This window comes from Tenrec ecaudatus, chromosome 4, assembly GCF_050624435.1.
Source record: "Tenrec ecaudatus isolate mTenEca1 chromosome 4, mTenEca1.hap1, whole genome shotgun sequence".
Taxonomy (NCBI): Eukaryota; Metazoa; Chordata; class Mammalia; order Afrosoricida; family Tenrecidae; genus Tenrec; species Tenrec ecaudatus.
In genome coordinates this window covers 199,360,498-199,373,968 of record NC_134533.1, presented here as the reverse complement: position 1 = coordinate 199,373,968, position 13,471 = coordinate 199,360,498, and the positions used below count along the sequence as shown (strand labels likewise).

Sequence of the window (13,471 nt, the reverse complement as noted above, 5' to 3'; positions counted from 1 at the left end):
CATGGACGCTCCAATCCACACTGCAGAGTGTTGTTTTTTAAACACTGCCAATCTGGCATGCCCATCCACTGCTGCCTCCATAGATGTGCAGGGTCTTCGTGGTCACACCCTTCCCATCCCCTGCCACAGAGCGACTGGTGCCCTGGGCTCGACGACTGCGGACAGGTGACATCTGCCAGTGCATTTTGTTGGAATTGCCATCCCTCAGGGTTCTTTTCTCACCGTAACAGACGCAGACCTTGATTCGACAGAAAGCCAGGGAAATGGACTTGCTGGAGGCAGGCACCCCTGCTTTGTTTAGTGCATGGCCGGCACAGGCTCCGTGTCCTGTAAGCTCCGCCTGCTTCCGCACCATTGAAGGCTGTGCTCTCTGGGGTCCCCTGGGTAGAATGGCTTAGAACTTGATTGATACAGGGGCTAGCTTTAGTAATGAATATCCGCCATCTAGTTCAAAGCCGAGGGTCACAGTTCGTGGCTAGGAGGCATGTACTGGGCCTTCCAGTCCCTTCTGGGGACTCTATCCCTAGACTCAAATCCACTGCCACCAAGTTGATTGCAAATGTTAGTGACCCCATGTGACAGAGTAGAACTGTCCCCTAGGGTTTCCAAGACGAGGTCTCTACAGGAGCAGACAGCTGAGGAGGGCACAGTGCTGACCGTGTCGCACCCACTGCCCTCAAGGTGATTCCAACCCACGCAATACTCTGTAGGCTTCCTGAGGCTGTACACATTTCCAGGAGCGGGGGAACCCGATCTCTCGCCTTTGGGGGAGCAGGCAAGTTTGCCCTGCCAGCCTTGCATTAGCAGTTCAACACAGCCAGAGGCAGCACAGCCAGAGCTGCTTTCTTGGGGGACCAAAACCAAACCGAACTCTCTGGTCGTATTGATACCAGTGCATAGAGACGACCCTAAGGACAGGGTAGAGCTGCCCCTGTGAGTTTCTGAAACCGTTTTCTCCCCTGGTACGGCTGGTGGTTTCAAACTGCCAACCCTGCAGAGGCAGCCCAACTGAGAACGACAATACTACCAGGACGCCTTTCTCTCTCTCTTAGTTACTTTTTCGTTTTAATAACACTGGTTCTGCTTGAGTCATTAGTGATGCAGAGACAACTCCCCAGTGAGTGCTCACACACAGTGGGAGCACGTTCTTCAGAAAAGCAGTGGAGGAGGGGGAGATGGGAGTTCACAGTTCAAAGCTAAAGACCTTGGTGGAAACCACACAGCATATGGAAGGATCTCTCTGAATGCCTAGATTCAGACTCTAATGTCCCCTTAACTCCTGTGCACCCTTGCCCCACTGACAAATGCGGAAGCTTGACTGCAGAAGCCTCTCCTGGAGAAGGGAAGCCATTGCCAGGCAGGGCCAGCTCTCCCCCGAGACAACATGACCCTGATGCCCGTCTCTAACCTGGGAGACGTCCTTGTAGGTCTGCATCAATCTTGTCAATCTCCTCCCCGCCAGGGCCTTCCACTGCTTCTGAGTCTCTCTATAATGTCTGCATGGAGTTTTAAGTGACTCAGATATGAATGGATGACTACTGAAAAAAAAAATCACCAGAGCCCCCAGGTGAGCTGGCTTCTGATTGGCTGAAACACATGGGCACCCTCTTCTTGAAAGAGAGAGGCTTAAGTCACCTTCATTCTGCTCTGCCTCAGTAATTGGTGGAATACCATTAAGTCACCAAAGAGCTTGATTCCCTGAGGTTTTCCTTGAAAGCCCCACAGCCTCTGCTCGGCATTTAGGAAGCAGCAGGAGACCATGAGCGTAGCCCTGCGTTCACTGCCACTGACACCTTCTGCATGGTCTACCTCGGCTGTAGTTCCAATAAAATGAAGTTCACACAGTTAGAAGGTCCATGTTGTTGGGATCTATAGGCACTATGGGAAAAGCCCCTGCGGGCCCCAAGGATGTGCTTGACCGCTGGCTCAGAGGCCCTGCAGGCACTGTTCTGTGGGAGGCAGTAGTTTGTGTTAAGGTCCTCCAGGCCTCAGGGTCAGCGTTAGGCTCTGCTTAAACTGCTTGGCCTGGGACCCTTGCACAGCGGCCTGGCTTATTACAGCAAGATCATCTCAAAGACATGCAGTGTCCTTGCTGCTATTGTATCACTTCTCAGTGTAGCGTGTACAGGTTCTAGTTAGAAGCTGAACAATGAGGAATTAGGTAATGAAAGTGGGCCTGGGATCTCAAAAAGTAATCGTAAATGCATTAAAAGATCAGGCCGTGCTTTGCTTGCAGTAAAAAGGAACTATTGTTTCCTTCCTAACACTGTTTGGACTACGTGTTAAAATGCCCATTTCCCTTTTTCTAAAAGCCCCCTGCCACTGAGCCACTTTGTGCCTCTTGCTCAGCTCTGTAGGCTAGCATAGAGATTGGTGCCCCTACTGAGGAGGCTGTATTTGCCTCTCTTGGAGGAGCAGGTGGATTAGAAACGGCCACCTCGGGGTTGACAGCCCCGCACTTAACCCATGCACCCCCAGGGCACCTTATCTACACTCAATCCCCTTAATAGGCCTAATTTGAAAACACCGCCTCAAACGCTTGCCATCACAGACGTTTTAGTGAGTGTGCTAAAGAGTAGTGGTGGCCAGTTTGCCATTAATGGTGATGAGTCCCAGTTTCAGGAGCTTGTGGGTGTGAGCTGTGACATGGGGTCCTTATTAAGGCCTGGGGAGCCTGCCCAAGAGTGTCTTCACGTGCCTTGCTCAGCAGGTCTCAGCGCCCACCACTCCTCACTTAGGGAAAGGTATTTAGACCTGGGGTTGGCACATCAAGGTTTCCCCTTGGGCATCTGTCAAGTTGGACAGCCTGCAATCAGGCAGGCAGGGCTCCTGGCCACACGTCATTTCCTGTCCATGACACCTCAAACCATGAACTTCAGGTGGGGTTTGTATTACAGCTTCTGTGGAGAGGAGGTTTCACACCTTTTTGTGTTTTTAAAAACATTGATGCTGTGGTAGCATTTCCTTGAGTCAGCAACCAGAATAAAGACAGCTCGGGCTAAGAGGTGCCTCTCCAGGGTTTATCCAGCATCAGGACCACGCCGATGCGGCTGCGCAACCACGCTGCCGTCTGGAGCATCGATGGCCCAGACCATCCTGACTCGTGTGTCACAGAGTAGAACTCTGGTTTCTTGGCTCTCATCCTAATCAGTTGCCATGCCCAGCTTCTGCAGTGCCTCTGGGTGGGTTCAATGCCCCCCATCCCTTGGGTTTAGTAGCTGAGCAGAAACCATGCACACCACCCAGGCAGCATTTGAAGGGATGGAGAAGGGTGCATGCGGGTCCCGGGTCCCGGGTCCCCTTCAGTCAGAGCCAGAGCCCGACTGAATGGACTTTGGTAGTGGCTTGGGAGCGTCTGCATTCCTGCCTGCTTTCCTTGAACTTCTGATTTGCAAACGAGTGATGAGTGTCTTCTGTGCCTGCCCTCGTTTCCCCATCCATTCCGGCAGCTATGTGCCCACAGCCAGCAGAGCCCTGCTCTCTAACCAGCATAATGAAGCACGTTTCCAGAAACCTCCTTAAAACTTGTGTTTGGAGAAGTGAATTTAAACTTCAAGATTGCTGCAGCTGCAAGTACGTGGCCTGATAGAGATATGAGCTCTGGGGAAGAGGTAGGGCCTTGGAGAGAGGCCTGCACTGGTCCTCGGAATCCCAGGAATCGGCCTGCCACGTGCAATGTGATGGGGCTGCCCAGAGACAGCCCTGCCCCTGCACACCTACCTGACTGCAGGGAGTTGAAATGTCTCGACATGAACAAGTCCTCACAGGAAAGTGCACAGATGTGTGGATGCTACTTGATGAGTCCTTAGGTTACACATCTGGCAAAACAACTTAAAAAAATATCTTTTAGACACTTTGGCCCTGTTGCTTACTCTCTCCCCTCCTCCATGAGTGCTCCAGCCAAGCCCCAGCAGCCTCCTCCCCTGTCTCTGCCCCCTCTACACCTTGAGACCCACCCAGTGGGACACCGGCCAAATGATCAGGCCCTCTCATGCTCTGCCAGCCCCCTTCTGGCGGGAGGTGCCCTTTCTTTTACTTCCAGGTTTATTGTAGACTGCGGCTGGGGTGGGGTGGGGTGGGGGGACTTCCACAAGTTTATTGGAAAGTGGAATGGAATTTTTTCACAAACCTGGTGAGGCCTTATTGTATGCATTTTCCCAGTTAAGTCAGGCTTTTAACAGCTGACCCCAAACCTAGGAGAGAATGGCATTCCAGTAGGACCCACAGTCAGGTTCTAGGGAGCCTCCCAGTCATCGATCTCTCTTGATGCATTCAGTAGGAAGGCTGCCCACCTCATGCCCTGCCGTCTGGGGTAGCAGCTTCAGCGGGTTGGTGTCCTTCGAGGGCCACTGAGGAGCAAATTGTTAAGAGTTGGGTTGGGTGACATTTTCTGCCATTCATCTGGGGTTTTTTTTGTAAGCCATCCCACGAGGCCGTGGGGTCTGTGTTTGACTGAGACCAGTACTGTGCTGCGTTTACACAATCTGCTCTTTTGTGTTCAGCTCCGGACCTCTCTGGGGAAAGGAAGAGCATTTATCCGCTACTCCTTGGTGCACCAGAGACTGGCAGACACCCTACAGCAGTGCTTCATGAACACCAAAGTCACCAGGTGAGTCTTCAGGCCCCACAGGGACCGTCTAAAGCCCCTCTTGAGCAGTGAGCGCTGCCCGTCTGTGCTGCGCCTTGGCCTGTGCAGAAACCAGCACCCACCTCGTTCTCCCCTTCCTCTACCCAGGCCTGGCAGCTGGCACTGGGTTTTGACAGCTAAGGAAAGCGAGGCTCAGAGAGGCCGCTGGAGCTCAGACTCAGGCCTCTTGGTTTCTGGGTCCCCATGGGCAGGCCCGCCCTGGCTTGCTCTGTTGGCCTCTCTTGGGGGCTTTCTTCCCCTGAATAACCAGGGGTCTGAGCTTCCCGGGGACTGACAGGCATCCCAGACCGCAGGGCGCTGTGGAGCTCAAGTTGTGCATGGGGGTCAGCTAGTACAGGGGCACAGGAAGGAGGTGGGGATGGAATGTATGAGGCAAGAGGGAGGGATCGGATAAGGAGCTGAAAACCCGGAACCAGCCACCGGAGCTCCTTCCACGCTTTTTTTCCAGCTTTGCACCACCCCCACAACCCCCACCCCACCACCCCCACACACCAAAAAGAGCATTTCCTTCCATCGGCTCTAAGACTGGCTGACAGGAAAATGCATATCTCATGTGTGGTTGAGTCGTGTGCACGTTGGGTTTTACGGGTATTTTGTTCCCGGTATTGATCCGTGAAGCTCATCAAAAACATCTTGGTTCTCGGGTTCACCCACATCTGCCAAGTAGATCTGTAAGCGTTTCCGTGTGGATCTGGTTTGGTTCCTGTTGCCTCACATGAAATGACATCACCACCCCCTCAGAGGCTCACATAACATCTTTGGTTAGTGACTGTGTTCCTTGGCTGTTAAATGGGTGTCTAGACAAACCAGCCATGCGTTCAGGGCCCCAGGTTGACTTCTGGAGAAGTGGAAGCTGCGAGGGGGTTTTTCCACAGAGAGCCCCACTGCCCAAGGACTCCTTCCTTGATTGAGATGGGAAAGCATATCACATCTTTTGGGGGCAATAGGCATTGTGTGCATAATAAACGGGCGCATAGCCAGGTCATTCCAGTGATGCCTTTGAAGAAGAACAAGGCCATTGAAGAGTTGTGTATTCCCACAGCCAAAATCAAAACCGGTGTGTGTGGGTGCACTTAGTAAAATGAGTTGGAATTTGACGCGGCAGAGCCGCACTGGGAAATGGAGTGAATGCGCTCTGTCCTCTGCGGTCCACACGTCTTTGTGTTTCCCAACAGTGACTGGTACTACGCCCGAAGCCCGTTTCTGAAGCCGAAGCTGAGCTCAGACATTGTGGGCCAACTGTACGAGCTGACTGAGGTTCACTTTGACCTGGCGTCCAGGGGCTACGACTTGGATGCCGCCTGGCCCACATTTGCCAGGTACTTGGAAGAACCGGTGCTTTTGAAAGACAAGGGAGAGAAGGGCATGGGGTTTTTGAAGTTTGCCACCTGCCTAAAGCAGTTGGTCTTGCAAAGTAAAATACATAAAAATCAAACGCATGGCACCCTTCCCACTTGCTTTCTGACCTTGTTGCATCCTGCCCGGCCAGAACAGCTGCAGGCCCCCAGCTGTGCACCGCCCTCGCCGGCCAACCCCACCCACACCTGAGGCTTTTACATTTGGGGGACATTTGATGGTGGCTTGGGTGAAAGGTTACAGAGCTTATGAGGGGAAGATTCTGGTGAAGCAAAACCCTGTTTCATTGGAAATGCGGAGTGAGGGCCAGCACATCACACTTCTGTCTACCTAGACTCGCAACGGTCAGTAGAGCTTCCTGCTGTGTGGGCCCGCTCTCCAGCTGCACTGCCCAGGGCAGGGACTCGAACTAGAAGCAGGGCTTGCTGGTGCGTTGTGTGTGTCACAGAAAGCAGTGACCATGAGCCCTTTTCAAATACGCCGACGCCTACTTGTTCCTCACGAGCAGACAGGACCACAGTGTTATCCGAACCAGCTTCCAGTGGAAGGTTCTTTCGGTGCTCACTAAGAGCGCCAAGTCGGGAGCCAAGCCTTCTGTGCCGGCCAAAGCCTTGACTAGGCAGAGAAGTGGCTTGTAAACTAGGAAGGTGTGAAAAAGGCTTACGGGACAGAGACACATCACGCAAAGGGAGACCCAGAGGAGGCAACACAAGACCGTGTCTCACCAAACAAGGGAAACCAGAGACACAACACTGACTGCCATCGTGTCAGTACTGACTCCTCCTGGCAGCCCTGCAGGGCAGGTAGAACCGGCCCTGTGAGTCCCTGAGACCTTCCAGAAGTAGACAGCCCCATCCTTCTCGCTCGGAACGGCGGTGGTTTCAACCTGCTGATCTTGGGGATCACAGCCTAGCCACTGTAACCATTGAGTTTAAGTGGGAATGACACGTTTACTCATGAGAAGAGGTGGGAAATTACAGCACTTGAGGCCACCTGGGTAGGGTTCGGGTAGTTGGTGGCAAACAACGGCAGGCATTCGCCAAGGGGTCTGCAGCCAAAGCTCTTGGGACTGCCATCAGTCACCTGGTACAGCCCCATTCCTGGTTCCAGTCCTCTCCCTGGGAGCTTTGTTCTTGGGTTCAACTCAAGGCTAAAGGTGTCTGGGCCGCCCCAGCTCCCGTGTTCAATCTGAGCCGGCCCAAACTAGGGAGTGGGCCGAGCCACGCTGTTTGTACCGGGGAGAAAAGCACATTCGTTTTGCAAGAAAGGGGAAGAAACGGAAAAAGACAGGCCATCCTAGCAGGCGGCACGTTTACAAGGGAACTGGGTGCTAGGTGTGGTCAGGCCCATCTCCGTCAACTGGGAACATTCCTCAGTCATTCAAACTTGAGATAAGAGGGTGGAAGAGTCCAGCCTCTTTCCTAACCTGTCTCAGCAAGTATTAAATATTTAGGGAAAAGTTAAGCCCCAAATTAGGAAATACGTGCTAATTTTTATTTTTTTCCATTTTGAAGGGGTGGGTCAGGCTAACCTGAATGTGCTCCATGAGGAACACAGCTGGGTTTTACCTCCGCACACACGAGCGGGGAAGGCAAGGCCTCCTTCCACCCCTTGGCTGCCCAGCGACTGCCAGGGCATGCATGCATGTGTGCGTGCAATTGATTTTCTGCTCCTAGTACAAGTATGTATGTGTGACCCCACAGGAGGACTCTGGCTCTCAGCTCCTCTGCGCACGTGTGGAAAGCCCCCAGCCGAACCTCCAGCATGAGCAGCTTGGTGAGCAGCTACCTACAGGTGAGGGCAGAAAGGGCGCATTAGCCAGACTCGGGCCTTTCGCCCAGCAGCCCACAGGTGACGTCAGCTACCTATTGTTGTAACCCAGCGGTTCTCAACCTTCCTAGTGCGGTGACCCTGGAATAGTTCTTCACGTTGTGGTGTGCCCCACAGCCATACAATGGTTTTCGTTGCTACTTCATCACTGTCATTTTGCTGCTGTTCAGAATCAGGCGATCCCTGTGAAAGGGTCGTTCGACTCTCAAAGGGGTCATGACCTACAGGTTGAGACCAGAGCAGTCTGACTCCTGGAGTATATGCACAATTTCGTCAAGCCTGGATTTTTACAACTAGGACTAAGTAAATTATTTTTAGAGTTTTTCATGGTAGCCGTTCAATGGAGTCCAATCCTGACACTGAGTCCCTCGGCTCTTGTTCCCCGGGGCCCTTTACTGCTCTCTCCTCCAGAAGGTGGGGAGTAACAGAGCCATGCTGGCCCGAGGGAGCTGCGGGGAGGGATAGGTGAGAACATGTGCAGTGCTGAAGGGCCCGGCGTTGGCAAGGGCACTCAAGAAAGTTAGTCGGTGGGTTAAGTTTGGTTATTTTTGTTAAAAACATGAATGTGTCCTTCCCAGCTGTATACGGATATATGGGAAAGTATACCGATATCAATAATAGAAATGTAACAAATGATTCCGCTGAGGAGCATTAAGGATTGGTCTCCATCCAGAGCAAAGGAGGAGGACGTGGACCTCGTGGACCGCTGCCTCCTGGAACAGCCACCTCCCTGGTTTGCGTTGATGGAAGTCAGAAAAGTTGGGTGGTGCCCAGCTACCTGATCAAAAGTGGGGAAATGTAGGGCAGAATTGAAAATTCTCCTGGCCTTCTCCCGACTTTCTGGAGCCACGGAAGCTGGACAAGCTACTAAACTAATGGCACTGAGATCGTTTTTAAACCTCGAACCAGCAAGATTCCCGCAGTCATCTTAACCCTGAGCGATGGGTTAGCTTAGCTAATGGGAAGGCCGGCCTCGAACAGCCTGCTCCTTTAAGAACTCTGCGAGGAGGCCGGGAGCGCAGCTGGAGAGACTGCAGAGAGGAATCCAAGGGGCTGTGCATTTGTCACTGAGGCACAACTCAGAGAAGGAGGGTGGGAAGGGTTGCACCGGAAGTAACCAGGGTCAGTCGGTGGGAACTGCTGAGCAAGTGTTTGCTTTGTTGTAGGAAGTAGTCATCTTTCATTCTCTCATGGTTTAACCAGGGTTTAATCCGAGTTGGAGGGCTGGTCAGTGGGGTGATGGTCTTACGTGTAACACTCCGAGAACCGGTATCTTTTCTTTTAATAGAGCTACGGGAGGGCGGCATGGGAGAGGCCGGTGGGAGTCTCCTCGGACCACGGACCTGAGGTGCCGGGTCTTGGGAATGCACTGATGGTGCCTTGAGCACAGGCTCTTTTGCCCTTTGACCTACAGCTTGTCAGACTAACCTTGGGCCTCCGAATGACTGCGTTGGGGGATTCTAGGCTTTAACTCAACCCTGAAGCTCTTCCAAGGGGTCCTGGTATTCCCTCCCAGAGCCATGTGTGATGTGTTCTCTTCCCCAGACCCAGGAGATGGCCTCCAGCTTCGACTTGAACAGCCCCATGACCAGCGAGGCCTTGGAGGGCTTTGATGAGATGCGGCTGGAGCTGGACCAGTTGGAGTTGCGGGAGAAGAAGCTGCAGGAGCAAATGCAGCAGCTGGACCAGGAGAACCAGGAACTGAAGGCAGCTGTCCGCTCACTGAGCGAGCAGCTGCGTGTGGAGAAGGAGAGGGAGACGGAGACCGGGAGCTGGGCAGCCAAGGAGGCCCAGCTCACACGCCTGGCAGCCGAGCTGGAGAAGCAGTGGGGGGTCACCCAGGCCACCACAGGGGCCGTGAAGGAGCTGCAGAAGTGCCTGCAGGCCCTGGAGCTGGGTGCCGAAGAGCGGGAGGATTTCCAGGCAGGTGTGAGGCAGCTACAGTCCCTGCTGTGGCCCCTGGTGCAGGAGCTCGAGGCCACTGGGGACCCACTGGCTGGGAGACCCCAGCCGAAGGCAGATAAGGCCCTGGACACAACGGAGCAGCAAGAGCCCACCCCCAGTGGCTCAGCCTCGGCCATCCAGGATCTGGAGGCAAAGCTTTGTGCCATCAAGGGGGAGAACAGCAGGCTCCAGGAGCTCAACCAGCAGCAGAGCAGCCAGCTGGAGCAGCTGACCAGGGAGCTGCAGCTGAAGGAGGAGGCTCGGGCCTGCCTGGAGGGCACCGTCAGGGAGATCGCCCCTCTCCGGGAAGAGCTGGCCAAGAAGGGGAAGGAGGCTGCCAAGCTCCGAAGCCAGTTGCACGAGGCGCTGGGCCACATGAGCATGGCGGAACAGGAGCTGGCGGACTCGAGGCACGAGGAGCGGTGCCGGCGGCAGGAGAAGGAGCTGCTGGAGCACGAGTCCCGGGCGCTGATGCGGCAGCTGCAGCTCCTGGAGACCCAGCTGTCCCAGCTCAGCCAGCATGTGGGCGAGCTAGAGGAGCAGAAGCAGCAGCTCATTCAGGACAAGGACCACCTCAGCCAGAAGGTGAAGAGGATCCAGCACCTGGCTGGACAGCCCAGCCCACAGCTGTCTGTGGCGGGTGAGGGCCGCTCCCCCCAGCCACAGAGCTGCCAGCAGCTGGAGGGGGGCCAGCCCAGCCATGCCCAGGAGGTGCCCCAGCAGACCAACAGGGAGCTGCAGGAGGAGCTGCAGAGCGCTCTCCAGCGCAACCAGCTGCTGGAGGACAAGCTGCAGGCCCTGCAGGCCGACTACGAGGCACTGCAGCGGCGTGAGTCAGTCATCTGCAGCTCCCTGGCCTCCCTGCAGTCGGAGCAGGTGAGCATCCGGCTCATGGGCGACCAGATGGAGGCGAGCCTCCTGGCTGTGAGGAAGGCTAAGGAGATCATGAAGACCCGAGTGGCAAAAAAAGATGCCGCCCTGCAGAGCAAGGAGGACGAATGCCGGCACCTGCGGGAGGAAGCTGAGCGGTGCCGGCAGCTGATGGAGGCCCGCGACAGGGAGCTCCAGGAGCTGAAGAGCCAGCGCCAGCAGCAGACCGAGCCGACACAGGCCCTGACGGCAGAGGAAGGCCAAGAGGGGCTTGGCCCTCCCCAAGACGCCACCTCCCATGAGCTGGCCTCCCAGCTGGCCCTGTCTCAGGTGCAGCTGGAGGTTCATCAGGAGGAGGTCCAGCGCCTGCGGGCTGAGATGGTGGACGTCCAAAGCCGGCTCCGGGAAGCACTGGATGACCGTGCGAAGGCGCAGAGCCAGCTGGGTGTTACCGAGGCAGTCCTGGGGGAGCACAAGGCCCTGGTGCAGCAGCTGAAGGAGCAGAGCGAAGCCCTCAACCGGGCCCACGTGCAGGAGCTGCTGCAGTGCTCGGAGCGGGAAGGGGCGCTGCAGGAGGAGAGGGCCAGTGAGGCCCGGCAGAGGGTGGCCGAGCTCCAGGCGCTGCAGGAGGAGCTGAGCCAGGTGAAGCAAGGCTCCGTGCAAGCCCGGCTTGAGCATGCAGAGCTGCAGGAGCAGCTGCACCGGGCCAATACAGACACGGCCGAGCTCGGCATCCAGGTTTGCACCCTGTCTGCGGAGAAGGAGCGTGTGGAGGGGGCCCTGGCCCAAGTCAGCCAGGAGCTGCAGGATACCAAAGAGGCATCCACCAGGGAGCTTGAGGCCCTGCAGCGCCAAGTGGCGGGGTTGCAGCAAGAGAAGGAGCACTTGCAGGAGAAGCTGAGGGTGGCGGAGGCCGAGGACACCGCTGGCGCCCTGGCTGGCCTGCGGGCCCAGCTGGCTCAGGCCGAGCAGCACGCCCAGGGCCTCCAGGCGGCTGCGAGCCAGGAGCTGGATACCGTGAAGTTCCAACTGAGCACGGAGATCATGGACTACCAGAACCAGCTGAAGGTAATGCGGGCCACCACGAGCCAGGTGGGGGCCTTGGAGGACCCTGGGTGGCCCTGGGTCGTGCGTGGCTCACGACTCCACACAGGATCCCCTCAGGGACAGGATGCTGGAGAGGGGCGCCTTGGCCAGAAGCCAATGGCTGTCACAAACAAGCCTAGCTTTCACAGCCACCACTTAGAGAGCAGGCGATTCCATCGCGGCCTTGCTGATCTGAGTCTCTCATCCCTGGGCCCTCATTCCCACCTGGCAGCCTTAAACCCACTGCCTGGTGCCCCCCCCCCCCGCAGTACAGGACAGTCTGAAGGCCAGCCCCTCCCCTGGCAGCCTACTGGAGAGTAGGTGCCGCGGTAGAGAGTCCACTCCGCATGTTCTCATGAAGCCCTTGGGAAGGAGACCAGAGGCCAGCAGCGGCCATTTGTCTGAATCCGGCATCTGAGGGCCAGAAGCAAGGCCACAGCAGGAAGGCCAGGTTTCTCACTTCCGTTGCTTGTCACTCATCTGCTGGCAATGGGGTCTGCAGCCCACTCCTGGTCCTCTTGCCCCTCCTCAGGCTACACTGCTGGGCCTGTGCAAGGGCCGGCTGCCTGGACCACTCCCTGCGGCTCACTGGGCACTGGAAACTGCAAGTGTAGGGACTTTGGAGCTTTTAACTGCGTAACCATGGGGGGTGTTTCCCCTCCCCCAATAGCTCAACATGTACTGAGGACCCTATTTTTGGGGAGAGGGTAAGAACTGGCTGCTTGTCCCTACTCGGAGGGTGGAACCCATAGCCTTAGAACAAGGACCTATTTATGATCCCTTTCTTCCTCCTGTCTCCCCAGGCAGCCAGTGAAGAATCCAGGAGCCTGAGGGGCCAGCTGGAGGAGCAGGACCAGAAGCTCCGGGCTGCAGAGGAGGCCAAGGGGAAGCTGAAGGTAGGGCTGGGCGAGGGAACAGGTGTCCTGACCAGGCCATTCTACACCTGGCATGTGGTCCTCTGAGGAAAGGGGCCCTCTGGCTTGATTTGTCTGGACTGCTGGGCTTGCCATTCCCAGGCCGAGCTGTCCGCAGTTCTTTCCGTGCTCCCGGAGTCTGGGTGACAACCCCTCCTGCCCCCGAGACACCTGACTGGAGGGGGCGAGTGTCTTTCACCTTGCCCTGGCTTCTTACGAAAGCAGGGGCTTAGCCATCTAATCCTTTGCCTTAGAGATTCTACACTTGCCCAGCAGTCTTCAGAGCTGTGATTCTTTCCAGTAAACACTGTCCCCATCCCCATCCCCCCACAGACCATGATGCATGCTGCCCGCTACAAGCACCACAAGCCCAGTCACCTCAAGACCCTCATTGGAGTGTGTCCCCCCAGTGCAGAGCCTCTGGAGCTTAACACATGTATACACCCCTCTACCTACCGTGACCCAGCCAGACGTCGCAGACAATACCCTCAGCCCCCTGCCAACCTGAGTGTCTTCTCCCCGACGGCAGGCCACCGAGGCAGATCTGAGGGAGAAGCTGAGAAGCGCCAGCAGTCGTCTCGCAGAGTGCCAGGCGGCCGGACTGCGGAAGGACGAGGAGGGGGCCGTCCTGCGTGAGAACCTGGAGAGGTCTGTTACGCCGTTCACGCCACAGCCACTGTACAGGCTGCAGGGAAGCGGGCGCCTGGCCGGTAGTCATCCTGGGGTAGACCACACCCAGAACGCACTTGAGCCCCACGAATGCCCTGGGAAGCCTGCCGGTCTACCCCAGCCAGCTCCCCCAGTACCGTGAGGTCCTTTGTCT

General features: G+C 56.1%; 1 protein-coding gene across 2 annotated transcripts in view; it reads left to right on the top strand.

Moving 5' to 3' along the window:
• Positions 1-13,471, top strand: part of FYCO1 (FYVE and coiled-coil domain autophagy adaptor 1) — a 63,274-nt gene that overhangs the window by 18,856 nt on the left and 30,947 nt on the right. For both annotated transcript variants that reach the window (XM_075547232.1, XM_075547233.1), the window contains exons 5-10: positions 4,503-4,609; positions 5,824-5,967; positions 7,708-7,798; positions 9,380-11,716; positions 12,538-12,630; positions 13,178-13,296. In XM_075547232.1, coding sequence (XP_075403347.1) covers positions 4,503-4,609; positions 5,824-5,967; positions 7,708-7,798; positions 9,380-11,716; positions 12,538-12,630; positions 13,178-13,296 — 2,891 coding nt within the window. The remainder of the gene's footprint in view (positions 1-4,502; positions 4,610-5,823; positions 5,968-7,707; positions 7,799-9,379; positions 11,717-12,537; positions 12,631-13,177; positions 13,297-13,471) is intronic.